The 23,746-nt window shown below is 44.5% G+C and overlaps 3 protein-coding genes across 3 annotated transcripts; 1 reads left to right on the plus strand and 2 right to left on the minus strand.

The window, feature by feature from the left end:
• Positions 1-201: 201 nt before the first annotated feature.
• On the plus strand, positions 202-3,462 carry LOC120665381 (DAR GTPase 3, chloroplastic-like). The gene is made up of 9 exons (XM_039944943.1): positions 202-691; positions 1,443-1,589; positions 1,704-1,820; positions 1,903-2,046; positions 2,152-2,238; positions 2,381-2,496; positions 2,598-2,779; positions 2,906-2,963; positions 3,053-3,462. The coding sequence occupies exons 1-9, from the start codon at positions 551-553 to the stop codon at positions 3,174-3,176; spliced, it is 1,116 nt and encodes a 371-aa protein (XP_039800877.1). The 5' UTR covers positions 202-550; the 3' UTR covers positions 3,177-3,462.
• A 146-nt stretch (positions 3,463-3,608) lies between these two features.
• On the minus strand, positions 3,609-9,836 carry LOC120665380 (protein PSK SIMULATOR 1-like). The gene is made up of 12 exons (XM_039944942.1): positions 9,073-9,836; positions 8,184-8,509; positions 7,939-8,031; positions 7,762-7,852; positions 6,947-7,034; positions 6,609-6,706; positions 6,370-6,439; positions 5,257-5,357; positions 4,835-4,951; positions 4,649-4,725; positions 4,511-4,555; positions 3,609-4,393 (listed from the first exon to the last, which is right to left on the minus strand). Exons 1-12 carry the CDS (start codon positions 9,394-9,396, stop codon positions 3,874-3,876), a joined length of 1,950 nt encoding a protein of 649 aa, XP_039800876.1. The 5' UTR covers positions 9,397-9,836; the 3' UTR covers positions 3,609-3,873.
• Positions 9,837-12,604: 2,768 nt separating this feature from the next.
• Positions 12,605-16,680, minus strand: LOC120665382. The gene is made up of 5 exons (XM_039944944.1): positions 16,178-16,680; positions 14,502-14,960; positions 14,009-14,386; positions 13,376-13,443; positions 12,605-13,153 (listed from the first exon to the last, which is right to left on the minus strand). The coding sequence occupies exons 1-5, from the start codon at positions 16,595-16,597 to the stop codon at positions 12,940-12,942; spliced, it is 1,539 nt and encodes a 512-aa protein (XP_039800878.1). The 5' UTR covers positions 16,598-16,680; the 3' UTR covers positions 12,605-12,939.
• Positions 16,681-23,746: the final 7,066 nt, after the last annotated feature.

Raw genomic sequence — 23,746 nt, forward strand, 5'->3', positions numbered from 1 at the left:
CCTTAAAGAGGAAAGGGGGAGGACAAGAGAGGGGGAGGGGGGGGGGGGGGGGGGGGGGGGGGTCGAAGCTCGCATTGAGTTTTTTTGGATCCAGACCATTACACTTTTGCAACTTTGGAGAACTGGCATTCCAAGGCTGGGCTCGCCGACTCGCTGGAGGTTGGCTCGTTGACAGCCAGCCAACCTAAGCCTATCTCCAACGGGACCCAAACCTCGCAACCTCTGCCGCATCGCCTCGCGCCCCCACGTTCCGCCCGCCGGCCCGCGCCTTCCTTCGCATCCGCCGCCTCGCCCGAGCTGCGCCACGGTCGGAGCAGCTCCGCCCCGCTGCCGCGCCCCCCCGGCCGAGCTCCACCCTCGTCGGCGCTCTGCCGCTGCATCGCCCCTTCTTCTGCCTGCCGCGCGCCCCCGTCCGAGGTCCACGACCCACGTTTTTGGGTGGTGCCCTTTCAGCCCCACTAGGACTCAATTTGGGTTTTGGGTCTCCACCACCGTTGGAGAAAGCCCACCCGTTTCGGCTATCCCCTCGATCCCTTCTCTTTCCCTCGCCATGGCTTCCGCTTCCTGGGCCGCACCCACCACCTTCGCGCCGGCGCTGGCGTGGGGGCTGGGTAGGATAAAGGCGGCGCCTTTACCCGTCAGGACGCTTCCTCGCCGAGTGCTTCTAAGGGCAGCCAGCGAATCCGCCATGGTTTGTGGACCATTCCCGGCTCAGTATCGCCTGATTTATCCACTCCCATCGGTTCTTGCTTTTCTTCCTCCTCTTCTGTTGCTTTGACTCGATGCTTGTGTTAGATGTTTTGTTGCCGGCCTCCTCTCATTTGGAGTTGTTCGGTTCCATGCGCTTCAGCGTATTCTACATAGGAAAGCAACAAAACAGAGAAAGAATACGCGTAGAAAGAATTGAATATGTTCGGCTCCTTGTGATTTATGCTGCCAAGTTGCGAATCCAATTGCGAATAGCCCTAGAAAAATTCCGTGATTGCATATATTTGTGTTGTCCTAATATTGATTCCAGAGCCTGTGTCCTTACTATTTGAGACTGAGTCGTAGTTATTCGATTGTTTTCAGTTTCAGGGTTAAAAGAAAAGAGTGTGATCGCCGAAAACCTGCCCTTTCCTAGTAATCGTTTTCTTTTTAATTACTAATAGAGAACAAATCCGAAAACTGAAACAAAACGGACTAGGTTTTGGGCCAAAAATAGTTAGGCAATATCTTTATGTTACCTACCAAAATGTACGACTAACAAAGGCTCCAGTTTCAGTCTTCAACAGCTTGTGAACTGCCTTTCAAAGCATCATATACAATAATTATGGCTTCATAAGTTGGATTAGGCGCAACCATTGGTACCAGTCTGTTTTCTTCAGAAAAAAAAGGGGGGGGGTACCAATCTGATATTCAGACACACTGTTCGCTTTTCTCATTCTATGGTTCATTATTAGGTTGCTGGTGACACATTGCTTGGTTTATATGAGGAAGAGAGATTAGGTCTCCCACAGTATGCAGGCGAGGAGTCTGACGAAGAGACATACTGGGAAACCTTGGATGCTGATTTGCGCTACTGGACCAGATCACTGCGCCCAGTGCAGGTATATATAAGGTGTGCGTTAGTGGAATCAATTATCCGGCATATCTACTCACTACCATATTTTGCATTATAAATGGCTAATGTTCATTTATGTCATTCAATCGGCACTTTGCAGTGGTATCCTGGTCACATTGCAAAAACGGAGAAAGAATTGAAGGAACAGTTAAGGCTCATGGATGTTGTCATAGAGATCCGTGATGCTAGGATTCCCTTGTCCACCAGCCACCCTAAGGTTATACTTTAGGTGATTGCTTGTATTTGTGTGTACAAAACACCAACTCGATGTGATACTAAGTCATGTTGTGTATGATCAGATGGACTCCTGGCTAGGCAACCGGAGAAGGATCATAGTCTTGAATCGCGAGGACATGATCTCAACTGAGGACAGGAATGCATGGGCTACTTACTTTGCTAATCAGGGCACCAAAGTTGTCTTCGCCAATGGGCAGCTGGGCATGGTAAGATAGCCTCGTTGAGTTTTGGCAGCTGACTAGCCAGGCCTTTCTGGTTGATTCCGACACATATGCCATTCACTTCCCACCATTTTCTTTGCTGGTGTTCAGGGTACAATGAAATTAGGTAGGATGGCAAAATCAGTAGCATCTGGTGTGAACACAAAGCGAAAGGAAAAGGGACTACTTCCTCGTCCGGTAATCTGTTTGATATTTTGTTGGTTTTATTGTTTTCATTGGCTTGGAATTTCTGCTAAATCAAATAATCTGCTGATTATTCAAAATAATGATCAACCATGACATGTTTACTTTGCTGCTTGTTTCTACTGTGCCTTGAAAGGTTCGAGCTGGAATAGTTGGATATCCAAATGTTGGCAAATCTTCCTTGATTAATCGCTTGCTGAAACGAAGAATGTGCCCAGCAGCACCTAGACCAGGTGTCACAAGAGAGCTTAAGTAAGCTATGCAGTTGCATGTGTGTAATTTTACATTGTGTACCCATACAAATAATCATGCATTTGCATTATTTGGTTTCTAACATTTGTGACTCTGAACAGGTGGGTTCGTTTTGGAACAGACCTAGAGTTGCTAGATTCACCTGGAATTTTGCCTATGCGAATTAGTGACCAGACAGCTGCAATTAAGCTTGCTATATGTGATGATATTGGAGAAAGGTCATATGATTTCCCTGATGTGGCGGCAATTCTTGTACAAATGTTGATAAGACACCCTGCAGTAGGTCTGTTTTCTTATAAGCTAATGATTACCATATTATATTTGACCTGATAGTAATACTCCATGTGCTTTTTATATGCTTTTATGTGTGAGTGTCTTCAATTGTTGCTGATGGGCTTATATTGAACAGGTTCAGAAGCGTTTCGAAGGCGATATAAGATTGATGTAGATAACGACTGCGGTAAAATGTATGCTTTGAGTGATCCCCTCTAGTTCTTTTCAATATGGACCTAGAACTTAAAGTTGATGTTCTAATGGCATGCTCGACAAATCGCAGGTTTGTTACAAAGCTCTCTATTCTCTTGTTCAATGGAGACACGAACCAAGCAGCTTTCCGCATATTGTCAGATTATAGGAAAGGCAAATTTGGTTGGGTGGCGCTCGAGAGACCTCCAGCATAGCCAATGGAGATATCAGATAATTTTAGATGCTAGAGATGTGCTTGTTCATAGTACAACACAATGTAGTGTTCTTTGTCACTTTGTGGCACAATTGTAGGACAGTTTTTCCTGCACCTGTACGAGGAATTAAAGACTAGACATCTAAAAAAGCAACATATCAGAAATGCTGCTGCTGTTACTAGGCAGTCCCGAGCAACCGAGCTGATCTTTATAATGACTTGATTGAGCTCACTGTGTAACGGAAGTTTGAGAAGCGAAAGAAGGTTGCAGCGATGCATTTTTAGTCGCTTGTGTACTTCTGGATGATTTGTTAAATGGGAGTACTGAGGTTAGGTTTTGGGCTCTGAGAATAGATATCCTATACAGTATGCGGAGTTGCCGGGCATCGAAACCATTTCAGCCAAGTGGCCATGAAAATTTAGGACATCTAGATCCTTCTACCGCCTTTTTTCAAAACTTGCACTTTCCATTTCTTGTACAGGTAGACACGACATAATTTTTACAACATTTTTTTCCTATTACGATACCATCTTTGCTACCACCAATTTCTCAGCTCCAATGACAGATTACTAGTTCCTCACCACAGAGTCTCTGACGGGTGGCCTGCTGATACATACTATTTTTTTCGCATCCCTGCTGGCGCTTTCAAGAACGACGGCATAAATTTCATGTTTATGTTTCAAGTTAGCTTCAATGTTCATTGTATTTTTAAGTCGTCAAGCCTGTCGATTAGATCCAAAGCTTTGGTCCTGTCAATCTCGAAGTCAATAACCGGAAGCATGGAAGACCTCCTAACTGGGATCAAGTCTTTCCTGTTGCCACTGGCTGGAGAGTGGCTATTACTCTTACTCAGCCTACTCTGTTTGCTGTGACTTGACTTTGTGTCAAACTCTTGACTTTTGCTTATTCCAGGGACAAATTTCCTGTACTTGACATCCCTTAGCATATCCTGGTCCTCTTGTGTCAGAATTGGTGACAAATTGTTCGTTTTGCCCGCCAACAGTGTGATTGAGGCACCCCTTTTTGTTGGTGAGCTCATGGGAGATTTGATGGGAGACCTTACACCTACATGGCCATTTCTTGATTTACTGATAAGATGGTGAAGCCACACAACAAGCTCAAGTATAAGCGCATCAGCCTTCTCCTTCTCAGCATGATACAACGTCTCGATTCGGGTCATGTCCATCTGCCCTGATAGCTTACAGTTTAACTCAGATCTGCATCAGGAAAGACGTTGTCAGAGACAAATCATACCTTCACCAATTTCTATTTACATCACTGAGGAAACCTCAGTTTTATCGATTTCTATTTAGAATGATTGTACAGATGCTAACCCTGTATTTGCCCACTCTCCAACCCAACCGAAGCCATGGTGTGCCCTGCCATGAACAAGTAACCACATTCAAAGTATGATATGAGCAATTCCAGTTGTAAATAGTCAGATCATAGGTGATTAGGAAAGATTAAATTACTTTGTTGTGTTACTAGCAAAAGGGACAAGCCATCTCAAAGTTTTCTCCATTTCAGCTTTGATCTGAGGAGCTGTAAGCTGCATCCATTAGCAGAATCATGTTCAGGTGCATAGCATGGCATAGTGATTCATACTGTGTGATCATAGTAATAGCAATAAGCCAATTTGAGACTCCAGCCTGGCATACCTCTTCCTTGAGTCCAAAAGATTGTAGCTTAGTACGAAGAGCAGATTTGACAGTAGGTGGCAAACCATGATATAAGGTATCCCTTGCGTTTGGAGGCATTGCACATGATCGAGAAACCTATAAATTGATCAAGCCTTGTTCAGATATTGTAATGAAAATAAAGTTGAAGCAATCGTCCCATGAAGATGAGCTTGCATGGCAGTTTCTGATGCCAATTTATAACATAAACTACAATTGATTACAGTCCTTGTAAAAATGGTCCTCATTTCTGGTAGTCTTGAAACATGAAATGGGAATTGACTAAAGACTTATTGCACTGATAGCTCACAATATGGTTGATGTTGGAAGGTTGACTAAATTATCTTCTAATCACGAAATAGTTCAGTAAGACTCCAGAAGATGAGAAGAGTATGCACACTTACAAGATTATCAATCTGATTGATGATATTTGCATAATGCAAAGCAAGGCCTGCTGGTCCCAATCTATTGTAGTGTTTCACAGGTTCTTGTTGCTCTTCACTGTCTACAGTCAGATAGATGCAAGAAACTCTAGATCATTGTCACAACCCACAAAGGTGGTAGTACACAATAAGAATCATGCAGCTCTTTGAGAAGCATCATTGTTGACTTCAGTAACATACCGAGACAAACTGAAAGAATAATTAAGGATGCAGACATTCGCACAGCAAGGTGGTTGAGTCACCAGATGTGGCGCTCCCAACCAGGGCTGAAGAATGCATATTAAAAAAAAAGGCACCTTGCTGTGCAAACTGCCTTATGCAGGGAGCGCCGCCTGGGCAGGCAACCTTCGCGACCTTTTCTAGACACCTTTTCTAGACCTAGCTGTGGTTTAGATTCTTCTTAAATAAATGCCATGGGGGCGGTCTTTCCTCTGGGGTCTAGTTTTTTTAGAATAGTTAAGGTTGTCCTAGCATGCATGCAACTAAGACATCTTTTACCCAACAATTTGGGTGGGGGGTATCCTTGCATGAGTCACCGCAAAAGCTGGCAATGTAAGTTAGATAATAAATGCACTGTGCAGTTCATATGGTTGAAACATTACTATTATAATGACAGGAGAAAACCTTGAAAGTTCTATGCATATGATAATGGCACGGGTGCACATTGCCCTCCCAAATTGCAACTTTAAATCAACATTTTGCTAACAGGATTAAATAATATATGTGCACATGGTGCACTGCCTGACTGTGAGTCTAAGAGTGTTTTTAGATCATTATTTCATGAACTATAAGAAAATATGAACTACACAAAAGATTCGAAAATATCTAAGAAACATAAGAAGTATCTAGGTAAAAGAGTCATCCATTTATGTCTTTGAATCGACCAAGTGAAAAGGACTTGCAGACATAATAGACTTAACCAAATACATCAGAATTCAATCTCAGTTCTCATAATAAATATACCCCCAGACAAAGCAAATATATTTCTTCAAAAAACCAAAATCAAGAAACACTAGCGGTCAAAAGTAGTTCAAACTGTGCTACGAAAATAAGTAGGATTCATAAAGATTATACCAGCACGACCGAAGGTGTTATGTATCTCCAAATGTAAGAACTGGACAACGTCTACGAGCTTTTCCATCACCTGGGAAGAAAAGAGTACTATTCAAACCTTCAATAAGATGGTAGAAAAGGATGCTAGTAATATGCACAGTGCCCTAAAATTTTTAGTGGTAATCAATATCCTAAAAATGCCTTCCGTTGCCAGCATTTGATAATATGATAGATTTTTAATAAAGGCACCTCATACCAACCTCTTCTAAATTTTTCGACCAAAGTGACCTCTTTTTCAAACTTTTAACATGCTTACTCTGACCCTTCACTTCCTGCTTTAGTATATCCAGACTGTCTCCTGCAAGTCAGACACAAGTTATTTTCTGATTCGTTAATTAAAAGTTAAAACTATGCCTGGAAATCATATTATCCATTCTTATTGACTGGTTAATCAAATGAGATACGTACTGCCCAACAAATCCTTCAGATGGATCATGAGTTTTATTTGTTACCTACTCATACTCAGGGTAGGGTACACAATTTGTTCATACTGCAGGCTATATTTAATACAGCATTACAGATCACAAACGAAACTGACCTCTTGAACTCAAGCCATCCTGTTCTTTCTGTTTATGACGGTAATCCTGTTCAAATCTATCCAAAGCATGAAATTCATGATATAATTCCTGAGGGCAAAAAGTAGAAACAGCAGAGAAGTCAGTAATAAGACAGGCAAATGCCAAAATGAAAACACACATAGCTTCATCAATGATGTTAGGGATTCCTCTGTTCAAATAATACAATTGTACTACCTATAGCCCATATGGAGCAAATATAGGAATCGACAACAGCATTTCATTTTGACTACTACTTTGTGTTCTAATACATTGTTGCAAATCACAAAAGTTGTATATTATGAAAGTTTCACAATGAATATAAAAGGTCAGTTCTCAAAAAAAAGAATATAAAAGGTTCATCTGGCAGAACTAGATAAATATTCGTCTATTGATGATCAAAATTTAAATGTCTAACTCCACATTACAGGTTGACCAACATTTTGAAACAGCAAGAAAATAGAGCATAGAGTCCATAGATACTGAAACTGGTAGTAAATGCCATGCTGGCTAAAAGCTTTCAAGGAAGCAAACAAATTCAATCAGATGTAACCAAAATGAAGTGTTGACAACTATAACACCAAAGAGAATGCAACATTTTATTGACTGTCTAGCAAAGATAGTGTCTTAAACTATTTATTGGTTCGAGTAGCAATAAAGAAGCAGCCACAATTACACTGTATGTGATGCAAGTAAGTCATTAACTACAACAAGAACAAACGAATCATTTTAGTCCGAAGCAATTTCAGGTCGGCTAGCGAGTAAGTCAGTGAAGCTAAATAAATCCAGGCATCCTTACAGCTGTACACTGAACACAGGTGACCAATTTCTGCATTACTGATTCTGTGTCTTCTTTCAGGTGATTTTGTGGTGTTCGTTCTGATGCCAACCTAAAGGAATTCAAACAGAAATACAAGTTAGTAGCCTAAAGTAAACACATTCACAGATGCAGGTCCGGGGGGTGGGGGGGATGTACTTTTCAAAGTAGCGGCCCAAGTTGTGCCACTGAGGATCCTTGCAACGGTTTCCAAAGCGAACAACCTCTTTTGTGAATACTTCTAATTCTTCCCTGTAGGAATTAACACATTAAGGAATAAGGACTTAAATTAAAGATATAAGGGAAACATGCAGTGCAATTTTTTCAATATATATCTGACAGGGTAGTGCATGACAAGCATTAAGAATTAGATTACATGATATGAATTGCAGACAAGCACAAACCTTTTGTCAGCAGCTGCCATCTTGAGTAATTCATCAATATCTCTGGATATAAGGTGTTGAACACCTTCTGAATGAAACACTACTTCTTTGAGATGCTTTATGCTAGGCTCCGACAGAGAACGCATCAGATTCGAGCCTCTAACTATAGTATTTGCCACCTCAAAAGCCAACATAGATATTTTGTTTCCCTTCGCTGCATAACTTGACACAAAACCACTACTAGAATTTAAACTTGTCATGCTACTGCCAAGTGTGTCTAGAACCTCCACTGCTTTCTCAAGCCCAACAGTGCTAGCTCTACCTAAAATTGAGCTCACTTCAGAAACCTGTTTCAGCAAAGAAAAAGAAATGAATATGAATGAGAGAGATGCCTATCTAACAATTTCCACCATATATACAGCTTTCAACCTAGACTTTTGAGGTATAGAATCATCGGATCATAAAAAAGGATAATTGGAGTTCATGTAGTTGCCAAAATACAATACCATAGACAATTGCGCTTGCGCATGATGAACCGTTTAATTATAACTTGTTTACAGAACATTAATGACTCAATTTCTTTTGCAAGGATGTCAATCAGGACTAAATAAGCATATTATTTTATAAGACACAAAATGGCATGATCTGCTACAAGAAATTTTCCCAAATTCAAATGATAGAGAAGAATATAGATACTGATAGTGAGAGATGTCCCCAACAGCATCATGATTAGAATTATTTGGTTGCTATAATGCTATGTGTAGGGACAGTGCACGTATATCACTGAAATCTAACAAATGACTAAGAATCACTTGGAACAAATACAAAGTTGACTGTCACTTAACAAAACATGTGTTGTTGCAGTCTAATTGAGCATAGATCAAACAAGAAGCGCAAGAATTCCTCAAACCTTGGCAGCGCCAGCTTTTGCCTTGCCCAAACCAGCCCTCTGCGACAATGACCTGGTCAGCTGCGGCGAGGTCCTGGACCCCGCGTCGCCGCCGGCGTTAGCCCCGCTATTAAAAGCAAGCCCAGGTACGACGCTCTCCAGGAACGAGAAAGACTGTCGCTGCTCTTCCAGCCGCTTTGCCGCCGCAGTATCCTCGCCGGACACCGGCGGCTTCTCCACCTCCAACGCCGCCCTTGGCTCATGATCGGCAACCTGGTTCCGACCAAGCGTTGTGTCGCTCGGCGACTTGTCTACGGCTGAGACCTTCGAGCAGAGGCCTCCCATCCCCTTTCCCTTCCTTCCCAAAACGAATACCCTGATCCCCCACCTTTTCCTAATCCGATTCCTTGCCGCCGACGCAGGCAGGGACGGAGTCCATCCAAGAATGCTTGGGTTTTACTGGCAAGGAAAGAAGGAATCGATCCAAGTCCGGATGGATCTGCGCACCCGCTTTAGTACATGGGAGTAGAGGGGAGGAGGGCGACGACTGCGAGAGAAGAATTCGAGGTGGCGTGCTCCAGTGGAAGCAGACTAGAGATGTGTTCGGCGGCGGCGACCCCGGTCAGGGGAAGAGGGGATTTTCCTTTTTTTTCTCTCTCTTTTTTTATGCTGATGGCGGGAGGTGGGAGGAGGCTGCGACACCCCGGATGCCGGTGAGGTGCCGGAGGCCGGTGAAATGAATTCGGGCTGAGGATGAGGAGGCGAGGTTGAGGACGAACTAAGTGCAAATCGAGTGCGAGTCACTAAATGCTACAGTAGCCTAGAGAAATGGTTTTTACCTCCGAAAGGTTCATTTATTTTAGGCAGATATTCGCTGAATGCATTGTTTTTCCATCTAACCGGTAAAATTTCTAAAAGGAATATACTAGCTCCGTCTCAAAATATAACAACTTTTTAACTTAGTAAAAATCAAATATTTTCATCTATAACCAATAATATCTCTAAAAATAATTACTTTTAAAGAAAAGGTGTGTTGTGATAGTTGTTTTTACTGTGAATAAACTAGTATCACTTTTATGTTATTAATTTTTACGATTTTTTTTAAAAAGGGTAACATTGTTGTAATAATAGTTAGATAAAAAAACTAGGGATACCAGTTTTCCGGAACGCAAACTTCAGACCACATAGCACTCTCTCAACCCTCAGCTAACTACCAACAGAACATCATCACAAGCGAAAACAAGAAGAAGTACCAAAAGAACTCTATATCCTATCCCCGAATTTTTATAATTTTTTTACCATCTAGGGTCAAAGTTAAAAGATTTGATTTTAAAAAATTCTAAAAATAGCTATATTTTGATACGAAGGTAGTAAGAAATATCACCTACAGTGTATTTTAACCGCATGCATGTTCGGAACGCTACACGAAGTTGTGATGGTTGTATCCATGTCTGCGAGCATGCACAAGCATTTTCAAATTTATTTGTTATAGTCGAAAGTGGCTATGATTTATGGTACATCCAACCTTGATATTATTAAGCAATATAAAATCAAAGGTGATTAAGATTATTGGTGCATTGTGAAATTACAAAATTCTTTTCTGGACTTTGTTTTTGTTAGACGATTCGGCACCTAACTAGGACTGATGCTCTCTTGCATAGATTAACACAATCAAGAAGGTAAACTGAAAATATTGACAGCGAAGAACAATTCTTTTTACGGCAGTGTCTATTTTTTTAAGTAATGTGGGACGTCTATATAACATTGCAATGGTCACTGTTTTATCATTAGGTTAACAGGGCACGAGGCGTCTAGTCATACGTGAACTTGTTTAAATTATAATATGGCCTTGCGCATGTGAGTTCACACGGTGGCTTCCTCCGACTCCGAGAACCGCGATCTCCCCGTGACTGTTTGAACGTGCCGGTCACCGCGCCCACGGTGAATGCGAGGAGGTGCATGCACATCGGACATGGGACATCGATGGCTGCTGGTATCAAGCGCAGAGCAACAAGCACTTTGCTGCCTCGGATCTCGACGCCGGCGGCAGGCCCCGGCCCGGCTGGCAAGCGGGCTAGAGGCCAGTATGCATTGCCAGTAGGATACTTTTTGTGTCCGTAGAAAGCAGCAACGTCGTGTGGAAAGAATATTCACCTTTCGAGGTGAAAAGAGGTCGCTGAAAAACAAGCCCAGTGACCTTTCGCGGCGACATGGTCAGTGACGCTGCTGCGCCCGTCTCTCACCGGTCTTTTCTTTCCTTACACTTTTTGTACTGCTCTTTCTTTACTGTTCTTTGAGAGGAAAGTTTTTATTTCCTTCCATTAACGAGAGGTCTGCAGCCCTAGCTTATCTTAAATGCGTGCCTGATTGCCACCGGTCGCCACTGAGACATCTGGATAAACAGCCACACGGTCGGTTTTCTCGTGCACTTGGCCTCCAAAACACCCGGAAGGATATCACTCTCCGTCGACGTCGATGAAGTGAGACAACGACGGCACAAGGCGAGAGACTTGAGAGCGCCGTGTGTGGTCGACGAACAGATGAGGGCATGGCGAGGCGAGGCGAGCGAGACGGGGACCCGGCGCCCGGCGGCGTCGCGGTCTCTGTACGGAACGGCGGGGAGGGGAGACCAGGTCGACGGTTTGCTGCGGCTGCTCTCCGGTTTGACACGCTGGTGGGGAGGGGGGGTGGCGGCTGCTCTCCGTCCCCGACCCGCTGCCCGCCGCGTCGCCGGCTGTCGGGTGGTCGTTCTTGTCCTCGGGGCGTTCACGTTCTCCACTCGGGCGCCGAGCGCAGACAAGGATCGTTCGCGTCGCATGTGGGATGTGTGGCTCTTGGCGTAGAGCGGCCCACACCATCAGGTGCCACGGGGGAGATGCTTCTGAACCCCGGGTGCCTGCGAGGACAGTGTCTGTTGCCTACCGTGGCTAACAGGTCGAATTCCCCTTCCCTCGACACCCGACACTGGACTGGACAGCACAGTACCCTCGGGTCCAGGTGCCCTTGCCTTTGCGCTTGTCAAGTCGTATTTTTTGAAGAAACGTTTGAATTCCAGGCAAATTTCAGAGCGGCCGGTGTCTCAAAGAAATTCAAATTCCACAGGCGGGGCCTCACCCTCATCAAAAGTTGTGCAGGGAATCCAGGCATGCCTGCAACTGCAACAACGAGGTCAGTCTTGAGCTAGCTGTTCGGTCCGTCTTGGGCTACGCCATGGCTAACCCTCCCTGCACGATACGCTGCGCCGCCCCCGTGCCCTGCGGACTGCGGCGCGCTGGTTCGACCAAATAGCTCCATCCTCCATGTGTTCACCAGGTTCCGGCTGCCCCATGGCGCATGGCACCACCAAACCAGAGCATCAGCCGCCACGGACCACAAATGTTGGGAGTTCAACCGCCAGATACCCAACACTTGCAAATGAGTTGCCTGCGCCGGCCAGTGGACGCTTCCATTGACCGGCGCGCCCTTTTCAACCACGGGCTTTCACCGGTCAATCCTCGAGGGTGGCAAACGCAGCCTTTCCGAAAGGTCGAGGAAACTAAAACGCATAGCATCATCAACAGGAACCTTCAAGGTGATACACATGGTGCATGCTCTGGTCCAAGAAGGCAAGCAGCACATGCACATGTTCTCGTTCCAGATCTGTTCAACAGAATGCTTCAAGCAGCCGAACGTAAGGTACAGATTAGTATCAAATCAGAAAGACGCTGATGCTAGTGCTGCAAAACGTGGAACTAGCGCTACGATCATAATTTACAGGACGGAGCCACAGCTGGGCTATTTTACATCAGTGGCTAGCATCGAGCAACCTAAGGTTTACCTTAAAAGCATAGGCGGTTTGAGCTGCGAGGTCAATGAGTGAGGATGGCAAGTTTCTTTCCGCATGGAGTCCTAGGTTGAAATGTATGAAGACATGGCTCTTCTGAAATCCAGGTTCATAGGGGAGCCCGCGAAAGGGTTGCCTTCAGGGACCCACAGGCGGCCTCTCTTAGGAAGCATGACCTGTGGGTTCATGCGACCCTTGTTGGCACCCGATTGCTCAGATGGAGCTTCTTCCTTCTTTTTCTTGACGAATTCAAAGAACTCTGCAACTTGCCGAGCATATCTACACAGACAAAGATAGATGTTGAATGTGAAAGCAGCATTTTTTACAGGTAGGTCAAGGTCTACGTAGGAAAAAAATTAATTTGTTGGAATTCAATTCAGGAAACAGTGATTGGAACAGAACTATAAGCGATATCTGGAGTAAAAGATCCACTTCCATTTCATGAGTAAAAATTGGGGCTAGTAACAACACAGATTGTGTAGGGAAGGTCTACAAACTTACTGTCGTTTAGCTTCTATGTCTTTGTTGAAATCAATGTCAGGTTCACAATCCAGGACAAGGGCAGGGACCTGCATAGAAAAAGATCAATTCAACTGGAGTGCTTGAAGGTGATGCAGGAGTAGTGATGCAAATCTAGGTTGCAACCAGCTGGATGCCACCAGGAACCAGTGTCAACCTAGTGGGCATAATATATAGTATAATAAAATTATTAAAATCTAATTCTGAATTGTAAATCATTTTTTATAGTTGCATTTTGATTCCAACATTGGATAGGGTGTGTGCTAAGAAGAAACTACAACAATAGACCGACAGTTCGTAAGAAATGATGACGTGTACACTAAGTAGCATGAGGAAATGACATATTTATAGTGCATTGATCCACAGCAGATATGCATTTTCTGTCCACCCTATCAAATTAAAACATAGTAGTCAACATTTATTACGAAATCAAACTTATAACCAGCCAATAAAACCCCTGAAAACTCATAAAATCTCAGTGATCATGTTAATTTAACCATTTTCATTCAAGAACCTTAACATTAACAGTTCAAGAAATACCACTTACCATCAGGCATCTCTGAGGGTCTGATGTCTTTCCTGGAACCAAGAATTTAAAAGACTGGGAGTAAGTACCTTTTGGATACTAGAGTGCATGTGATTTCCTTCCAAGTAAAATACACGATCCTGTATTTCTGGAGGCAAGGAGCCTTCCATATGCATGGGCAGTTGACTGACTGATAATATACCAGGACCTGAACCTTTTGAAGGAAGCAACCAGCTCTCATGCTTCTCATGCAAACCTTGCAAGTAGTCAAGTGTAACACCACCTTCTTCTGATCTTCTCCGATGCATCATTCTTTTGTGGCAAGTATCTGGACTAGCTCTTAGATAGATAAATCCATCTGGAATGAGACCTGGGAGCGATGACACAACGGGATCAAACCAGGAATCATAGATGCTGATCTCCATCTCATTCATCCAATTAGCTTCATGAACGGCACGGACAAACACCTGGGACACATTAACAGAACAATAAGTTAGATAAAGATAATTAATAATTGTATCAGAGGCAACTGAAATGCATGATCAGTTCATGAACTAACATTTGCAATAAAGATTGACCTACCATCCGATCACTGAATACACTTCTTTCCATCAGCCTGAGAGGTTTTATTCCAGCTTGAGATTCCCTTTCTTGCATGACCCTTGTCACAAACACATAGTTTTGGAAAGTGTATGCATACCTATGTGGCTCAGCATAGAAGGCATCCAATATATTGAAGTGATCAGGTCCAACATCCTGCCACTTATCAATAGGCTCAGGAACTATCTCTACAAGATCACGCAGTTCAATAGTCTCATTAGCTATTCTTTGGAGGAAAGTAGTCTTCCCAACGCTAATATTCCCTTCCACACAAAAGGTAAGCCTCTTCTTCTGAGTGGGTTTAGATGAATCTGTATCCTTCAGCTCCTCATCGACACTCTCTTTGATGAAAGAAGTTATACTCTCAGCATGGTTCTTATGTACAATGCCAACAGAACTCTGTAAGAACTCAACCATCTGCTCACTAGACTTGCCAAAGAACTGCATGAGCATGCAAATTGTTAGTAAAGCATAAGACCGGCGTTAAATTGAGAGAACAGTGTTTGAATGTTGAAAGCGTAAACTTCGCACCATAATGTAAACAACAATGAACTATCGAACTGAGTGATAGGAAGCTGAAGTATTGTCTTATGGTTTGATGAAAATTTAAGGTACCATGTAAGAACTGAGGTGGTGTTTGGTTCGGTCAAAGGAGTGACAACAGTAATGGAATCGATTGCCGGCGCTACCTGATACAGTGTAATCAATACCGTCATTTGTTTGGTTACAAGATGGAGAGAACAGTGCGTGTCGTGATCGGATTTCGCTAGGAGGTTATCGGTATCAACTTTGCACACGCCTGTATCACATCCCTCCATTACCATTCTGCCCTAGCCCAATCAAACAAGATGGAACGTGATCTGATAGCAGCGTGAATGATTACGGGGCAAAAATGTCGAACCAAACACCACCTGAAAGGCCTTGGCAAGAATGGCAAACTAATAGCATGAGATGTATCAAGAATGGCAGATAGAACAAAACACCATAATGATTGTTTATTTCCATGCACAATGGACATGGTTCAGTTAAAATTTTGAGTGAGTCAATTTGAAATACTCCAATATGGACTTTGTTTTCCTTAAGAAAGTTCAAGCGTAAGGGGTTTGAGGATACCATTGTCTTGCTTCAGTTCCCAACAACCCAATAAATCCAAAACTGTAGAACATAACATTTTTTTAATTATCGTACCACATTAATTTCACGTGTTTTTGAGTTACACATATCCTTGATTACTTAAGAAATTCAGAGCCCTCTGTAATTGTGCAAACATTTACTTGAATAGTTCACACTTCACACTATTAGTTTCTACTTTCTAGTGAGTAGTGAAAGGATACCTTGTGATTTCAAGATACAACCATTCCATCAACAGCCAGCATACTGTCTTTGTATGTGTGCACAACATGGGATCCAACTTTTTGGCTTGTACAATGAAGCATCGATACCATAAACAATGTACTACATCGTATTATGTAGTGTATAATAAGTGTTACTAACCAAAACTAGAAGCCCAAAGGTACACACATGTACGAATCTTCGACATGTGGCCATTTAGGGTGGTTGTTAAGTAATGAATTAATATGTCGATGACCGAAATGCTGTTACGGGTGCAGGCTTTCATTGACGCAAACCAGCAAAAGTCGAAACACAAGCAGGCGCACCTTATCCCTGTAGAGCTGCTTGAGCTGCGCGACGCCCTCGAAGCCATTGTCCACGAGCTTCCTGAGGTTGCGCGGCCCGACCCCGGGAATCGCCAGCAGCTCGACGCTCGTCCCCACCGCGGCGGCCGCGGCCCCGCTCCTCATCCTCCTCTCCGTCGCCGCGCGGCCCCCGCCTCCCCTCCGCGCCTCCTCCACCTCCGCCTCCGCGTCGTCGCCGTCGCCGCCCCGCCTGGCGGCCTCGGCGGAACAGAGCAGCCCCCTCCGCGCCCCGCCGCCCCAGCCGAAGCGCAGCCACGGCGGAGGGCGCGGGCCCTGGCGGCGCGCGGCGGCGAGGCGGGGCGCCGGGGAGCCCCCGAGCCGGAGCGCCGCGGGCATGGCGACGGCAGCGGCGTCAATGACGGTGAGGGAGAGCCTGTGCATCTACGGCGGCGGTCATCAAGGGGGCTGCCGGCTAGGGTTTGGGTTGTGGGGGGGAGAGGAGAGGAGGGTTTTGGTCTGGTTTGGCGTTATCCCTCGTGAGCTGTCAGCTGTGTCGTGGGGAAGCGGAACGGGAGGAGGGCGGACCAGAGACTGGTGGTCTACGGGGAGCCGTGCGCGGGGTGGCTGGCGAGCGGGCCCGTTGGCGGACCACAGGGCACTGGCCGTCGAATTGTTTGCACGGGAACGGTGGGGCTTGTCGCCGTTTTGCCGCCCGGTTTTCGGCGACGTGCCGCTGGATAGGCGAACGGGCCTGCTTGGTAATTGGCCCACTGGGCTCAATGGCTATTTGCATGGGCCGGCATCAGCAGTCCTCCAAGTCCAATGAGGAGGGAATTGGAAGAGTTGTTTGCATGAGAGCAGGTTGTCAAATACTCAAATGTAGAGTTCAGTGTATAAACCAGTAGGCAGTGTTAGTCTAAATGTTAAATGATGAACGGTCTGCCATCCATCATTTAGCAAAAAGTAGGTATATATACGGCTGTTTAAATGGTTTCAATGGTCGAAACGGTTTTGCACAGCTTTACACGACTAATGAGCCTACACAACTACCCACCGAGTAGTATTTACTGAGAAAAGATTGATAGTGACAAACAAGATAACCCGGTAAACAAAGATTTGCTCCTGGGCCGTAGGAAGATAGACCGGGTTGGTTCGGCAAACATCGTGTATTTTCTACTCCGTATCATACGACAGCGCACTCTGTAACCAACAACATTGCAATTTGCAAGTGCAGCTTCAGAAGACGAAAAAACATTGCAAGTGGAGTCTAAGAGAGCATCGACGAAAAGATGCTTCCAGGGAATCATACGATCACTAAGCAAGCACCGCACCACACCGCAGCCGAGCAGGAATTCTCTGGCAGGATATACTAACCGACGAGAACGCCATGATCGATTCCGCACCCTGATAATACATAAGTATAACAAAACAACGTTATCCTCGCCATGATACGACGACGGTTGCATGGCATGTACGTGTATCGACCCAACCGAGCACACAACTCATCACCCGACCGTATCAGGCACTACCAACCGAGCCTCGCCACCTCACGGCCTGATGATTAGCCGAATGCTAGCTGCGTGCAGAACAACAAGGCGGAGCTTGGACAAAGCTTGTAGCTGTTCAGATCTCGTTGGCAACCGATCGAACATGGTCATGGCGGCCGCAACGGCCGAAAGTTATGATAGCACATTCAGGTCGTTGGTAATAGTAATGTGGTGACGTTTTATTCTCTCGAGTAAAATGGGGAAACTTTGCTTAAAAAACAGTAATGCAGTAACTGTATGTGCGCGCCCAGCGCAGAACCTTAGAGCATCTCTAACAGATTACTTATATCTCATATCCAAAATATATTCTCTTTCCATCACAAATAACTAATTTTGTGTTCTAAGTAAATTTATAGGTAATAGTGATTGGATTGGTAATCTGCTGGAACATCTCCATCACCAAAACATTAATTTTTTAGTATTGAGGGGAGGGATGGGTAATTTGTTGGAGATGCTCTTATGGGTTTAGAGATGCACCGAACTTTGCAACTCTACGTATAAAATCAAAATGTCCGACAGTCTCTCATATAGCATTTGATTTAACACCGAAAAAACGTGAAATCTTCGCAAGAGAGATCATGAAGTAGGCACAAATAAAAGTTCCAGGGTCCTTTCAAAAAAATAAAAAAAATAAAAGTTCCATGAAGATCAAACTTTATGTCGGTTTCTCTCGAAAATTCTTACATTTTCATGCATCCTATAGCAATTCTAAGGAGATCCATAGAATGTCATCATTTGTCGCGAAAGGGCGCATAGAAAATTTATTCCTGCGGAATTAGAACACTTTTGAAATCTCTCGCAAAAAGAGTACTTTTTAAATGCTTATGGTTTTTCTTTATTTCAAATGAGGCATTAACCGGTTAACTGAGGCCCTGTTTAGATCTATAAAGTCAAAATGCAAAATTTTTATAAATCGCTTGCATGGTGTATTAAATGTAGTCAAAAAATAAATTGTATTACACAAATGGATTGTAAATTGCGAGACGAATCTAATGAGCCTAATTAGGACGTGACTAGATACTAAATTGCTACATTAATGCTACAGTAACATACTCTAATGATAGATTAATTATGCTCATTAGATTTGTCTCGTAGTTTATAGACGAGATCTGTAATTAATTTTGTAATTAGTCTACATTTAATACTTCAAATATTGAAGATTCTCTAACAAAAATGTAAAAATGCAAAATGCAAAATGAACTAAACAAGTCCAGAACAATCAAACAGCCTTCAACCAATTAGACTCGGCAGCACCAACCGCAAATTATAGCGGACCACGCGATGCCTACCACTTATGGTCTTGTTTTGTTTAGATTTCAAAACGCAAAATGCAAAAAATTTATAAATCATTTGCATGGTGTATTAAATGTAGTCAAAAAATAAATCGCATTACACAAATGGACGGTAAATCGCAAGATGAATCTAATGAGCCTAATTATGACGTGATTAGACACTAAATTGCTACAGTAAATTTATTGTAAACTTGCTCTAATGATGGATTAATTAGGCTCATTAGATTTGTCTCGTAGTTTACAAATGAGATATGTAATTAGTTTGTGATTAATCTACATTTAATATTTCAAATATTGAAGATTCTCTTTCAAAAACATAGAAATGTAAAATGCAAAGTAATCTAAACACATCCTATATCACACGTCCACCGGTACAATTCGCGCCGTTGCCTCTCCTCGGTTCAGTTGCACATGCGCCCGCTGTGCTCTCGGCCGCCAGCCAGTCAACTAGTAGTACTACCTCATTTGGTAGACTGTGTAGGTATAGTGCCAGCACGACGACAGCACTGCTGAGTGGTCGCGCCCGCGCGGCGGCGGCGGGCCGGGCGGCAGGGTTTACATTTTCATTGATAAACAATTTATCGGTCACCATCGGTAACGATAATCGATTGATAATCGCTGATAAATCACCAGTATCAGCTGATAAGAACGTTCGAATTCAAAAAACAATTATCGATTATTTATCAATGATTATCGACAAAAACCGACGATAAATCAGTGATGTGTGCTGATAAATATGTTTTTCGGAGAAAAATAAGAAAACTATATATTAATATTTTGCACTTGGGGTCCATATAAATATGAGTACATTAATTAAGCGGATACATGATACTCCATGCAAAGTTTCCTACATATTCTTACAAATTAATAAAATGAGAGTCCATATAAATATGAGTACATTAATTAAGCGGATACATGATACTCCATGCAAAGTTTCCTACATATCCATACAAATTCGTGAAGTCTAAACACATTGTAATTTTCATTCTTCATCCTCTGCCTCATGGTGTTCATAATATTGTTCCTACATTTATTAGATGAAGTGAATATGAGAGATGAACAAAAAATTGAATAAACACACTTAAACATATACACACCTGCAATCCATACGCACTTGGTAACCAAAAGGTAAGATGAATAGGTTGTTGCGGTAGCGATGGCGGTGGCAACCTTCCCCTATACGGCGGGGGGAGTTGCAGATGCGGTGTGTACTTTGTAGTAGATCTAGCTCGTCTACCGCTTCTCGTTTGTCGTTGTGATGTGGGTGCACCATGATCTTGATCCTGTGTGGCATGGGTGAAATTTGTCTCCCCAGTAAACTGAAGGGGTGACACCTGACCACTACTCCCTCCAGCACCACCACTCCCTCTAATCCAACCACTCCCTCCAGCATCACCATCATCACTCCCTCCAGTGTCGTCCTCATCATCATCGTCGCCGTCGAAGCCGCGGCCTCTATCATCACAGCTAGGCTCAGGTGTTGTGTCGTCGCTCCTAAATTCTTCCTCTTCACGATGTAGGGACATGTAATTTGTACCAAACCTTGATGCATTCCACTTCACCAATTCACCCTCAATAGTTTTTTTCATCATATGGTGTAAAGAGTTGGAGTTGTATAACCAACTGCATATCCTCTTTGCACTCTCAATACATGCTTTATGATCTGGTCACTCTCCAATGTCCTTGAGCATAAGATTAATACATGCTTTGTGATCTATCACTATTTGGACAACATTCTCGGCGCTGACATCTTTGATGATTTTTTCGATGAGTTGCATTTATGTAAAAATCCATTAGCATGCTCCAAGTAATGGAATACAAAAATCGACCTTGCACAACTTTGACATACCTTGACAATAAAATTAGCATCCTGTGAGTGACCAGTTACATCAAATGACTTCCAAAAGTACATTGTACCTTGACAATATTTTTTTGACTAATTAAATGGAGGCTATTTTCATGGAGTGATACCATTCTAGACCATGGAGAAGCTCTAATTTTTTATAGAATTTTTTCCTTCACTTTTATAATTTTTTTTAAAATTTTGAATTTTGGACTGATTTCTTTTGCAAACTCAATTAAAAACCAATTTCGGTCTGTGTCGGTAGCGGTAAAAATCACTAATAATTGTGAATATCGACCGATTTTTAAAACCCTACTGGGCGAGCAGCGTGGCTTGTTTTCTCTCCCGCCTCGAGGCTCCGATCCGGCGGCTGCTCTTCTCAGAATAAGAATTATGGTGGACAAAAAGCAGGCTAAATGTTGAAGTGGAGGGGAGAGAAAAGAAAAGAGAGGAAGTAGATTGTTAGCTTAGGGCACCCGCAACAGCTACAGTAAGCAACTATCTATAATAGTGTACACGTAGGATATAGTAAGATATATAGATTATCTATTCAATAGTTTTACTATAATACAATTTTCTAATTTTAGGTGGGTCCGGCCCCATCCTCTCTCCTATCTATCTCCGTCTCTTTCTCACCGACACTCACAGGCCAACTCGGAGCCAAACTCCGCCGCCAGATTTGCTTGCGAGGCGCAGCTCGCGCGCGCAACGGCGGGTGTTGGGCTCCCCCAGCGTTGTTCACTGGCCGCCGTGGACGGTATCATGGTGTGCAAATCCACAGCCGGGGTGGCGTAGTGCACCCGCCTAAACCCAGAGGGTGAGTACTCGGGGATTAGTTAGGATTTGCCCAATCTCGGTGGAAGAACGCGATGAACACAACAGGTTTAGTGTGGTTCGGGCCGCCGGAGCGTAATACCCTACGTCCACTGTGTGTTGTATTGCTTGTGCTCTCAAGAAGTTGAGAGCAGAGTTGTTCGGCGTGAAACCGAGCTTGTGTTGTGAGAGTGCTGGAGTATCTCGGCGTGTGTCCCCGTGTTCTAGCGGGCATGCTCTCCCTTTTATATGTCCAAGGGGAGCACGTACACTAAACGGGGCCCCGACAGGTGGGCCCGGCGATGTATTATAAACTACACTTTGGCCTTCAATGCCTCAGATCTGGAGATCTTGTCGTCGGCTTTCATGCGTAGCTTCCGACCAGGGATGATCTTTAGATGTCTTGTCGGAGTAGAGTCTATCCTCTGGAGCCGCGCGTCGAGGTCATAATGAAGCGACGAACTACTGACTCAGTCCGCTGTAGCAGCGTGCACTGTTGCTCAAGTCAGTAGCTGGTCATCATGACTCGTCGCCCATACGCGCGGCGCTGAGTCTTTAATGCTTGGCTTGGTAACTGACGAGCCGCCTCGGTAACTGGCGATACACAGTGTAGACTGACAAAAACTGCCCCGTGCCTAGAGGCAGCAGAGCCCGCCTCAACCACTCGCACTTTAATGCGGGTGGGTGAGTGAGCTTCCAGCGGAAAGCTTGCGCCCGCGCCCGCGTGACACGTGGCGGCTCCGGACCCCTCCCAAGCAGCTAGCTGAGCCGAGAGCTCACGTGTTTCTGGATAGGAACGTGGAGGCCACGAACCCATCTGCGGGAGTCTGGATGGCACGTGGAGGTCCCGGACCCACCTGCGGGGGTCCGGGTCCGCGGCCACAGGTGCTGAGTATTTCCACTTCTGGGACACGTGGTGACACCAGATCCATCCCCGAACGGAAAGCGGGTCCGGGACCGTTGATCCGGTGGATGGAGTCGGACACCAGGGGTCCGGCTGCTCAGCTCCTTAGGATGTAGTTACGGATAGCTACGCGAGTCTTGACATAGTAGTAGGAGTGGGCACCGCAGTTGCAGGGTACCGACAAACGGGCACCGCTATGCGCCGCTCCCTCGTTCGTTGCCACGGCCGGCCGGTGAAATCGTGGCTTCACGCGGCTTACACATCAATCTAACAAGTGAAGCTATTTTGCCAAATATTTTCTAAAACGGCTCCAACTCCACCAGAGAAGCCGCTCCATCTAAGGAGCCAGAGCTGGAGCTGTTTTTGGAAGAGCCGGAGCCCTGCCAAACGGGGCCTCTTTTTCTCTCTCCCACTTTTTATCTGACGTGGCACTGTTGTAGAGAGCCTTAGCGACCTGCCTTAGCGACCTGTTGCGGTTGCTTTTACAGCCAGTTTCGACGTAAGAACAAAGATATTTTGTGAGATAAATAAGTGGACTATGTCACCTGAATGGCGCGCTACATCTAAGCCCGGGTGTAGTGAAAAATGAGCAAGGGTCTTCGCACTTCCCTCGACGGGTGCGAGGGGTAAGGAAGCTAGCCGAGCCAACTAGGATTCGTATAGGTAGCTGGAACGTAGGGTCCCTAACGGGTAAGTTGCGAGAGCTAGTTGATGTAGCAATTAGGAGGCGTGTAAATATTCTATGCGTTCAGGAGACTAAATGGAAGGGCCAGAAGGCGAAGGAGGTTGAGGATACTGGCTTCAAGCTTTGATACACGGGAGCAACTCCGGGTAGGAATGGTGTAGGCATCTTGATTGATAGGAGCCTTAAGAATGGAGTCGTAGAGGTTGGAAGGCAAGGCGACCGGATTATCCTAATCCGGTTGGTAGTTGGAGATTCGGTTTTGAATGTGATCAGTGCCTATGCCCCTCAGGTAGGCCTTAGTGAGAGCACCAAGATGCAGTTCTGGGAAGATCTAGATAGCATGGTTAGTACCGTGCCTACCAGCGAGAAACTCTTCATAGGGGGAGATCTCAACGGCCATGTGGGTGCGACTAATGTAGGGTTCGAGCGAGTGCACAGGGGTTTTGGGTATGGTAGCAGGAGTCAAGAGGGGGAGGATGTGTTGAACTTCGCGTTAGCCTACGATT

This window comes from Panicum virgatum, chromosome 3N (genome assembly GCF_016808335.1).
Source record: "Panicum virgatum strain AP13 chromosome 3N, P.virgatum_v5, whole genome shotgun sequence".
NCBI lineage: Eukaryota > Viridiplantae > Streptophyta > Magnoliopsida > Poales > Poaceae > Panicum > Panicum virgatum.

Excerpts from the sequence above, each read along its gene's own strand:
- LOC120665381 (XM_039944943.1), top strand. The coding sequence starts at position 551 with ATGGCTTCCGCTTCCTGGGCCGCACCCACCACCTTCGCGCCGGCGCTG. Across the intron at positions 2,047-2,151 it reads CCAATGGGCAGCTGGGCATG|GGTACAATGAAATTAGGTAG; the intron begins GTAAGATAGCCT and ends GCTGGTGTTCAG. Across the intron at positions 2,239-2,380 it reads AGGGACTACTTCCTCGTCCG|GTTCGAGCTGGAATAGTTGG; the intron begins GTAATCTGTTTG and ends GTGCCTTGAAAG.
- LOC120665380 (XM_039944942.1), bottom strand. The coding sequence starts at position 9,396 with ATGGGAGGCCTCTGCTCGAAGGTCTCAGCCGTAGACAAGTCGCCGAGC. Across the intron at positions 6,707-6,946 it reads GGATGGCTTGAGTTCAAGAG|GAGACAGTCTGGATATACTA; the intron begins GTCAGTTTCGTT and ends TCTGACTTGCAG. Across the intron at positions 4,952-5,256 it reads TCAATCAGATTGATAATCTT|GTTTCTCGATCATGTGCAAT; the intron begins GTAAGTGTGCAT and ends ATCAATTTATAG.
- LOC120665382 (XM_039944944.1), bottom strand. The coding sequence starts at position 16,597 with ATGCACAGGCTCTCCCTCACCGTCATTGACGCCGCTGCCGTCGCCATG. Across the intron at positions 14,961-16,177 it reads AGCAGCTCTACAGGGATAAG|TTCTTTGGCAAGTCTAGTGA; the intron begins GTGCGCCTGCTT and ends ATGCTCATGCAG. Across the intron at positions 14,387-14,501 it reads GTGTATTCAGTGATCGGATG|GTGTTTGTCCGTGCCGTTCA; the intron begins GTAGGTCAATCT and ends AATGTGTCCCAG.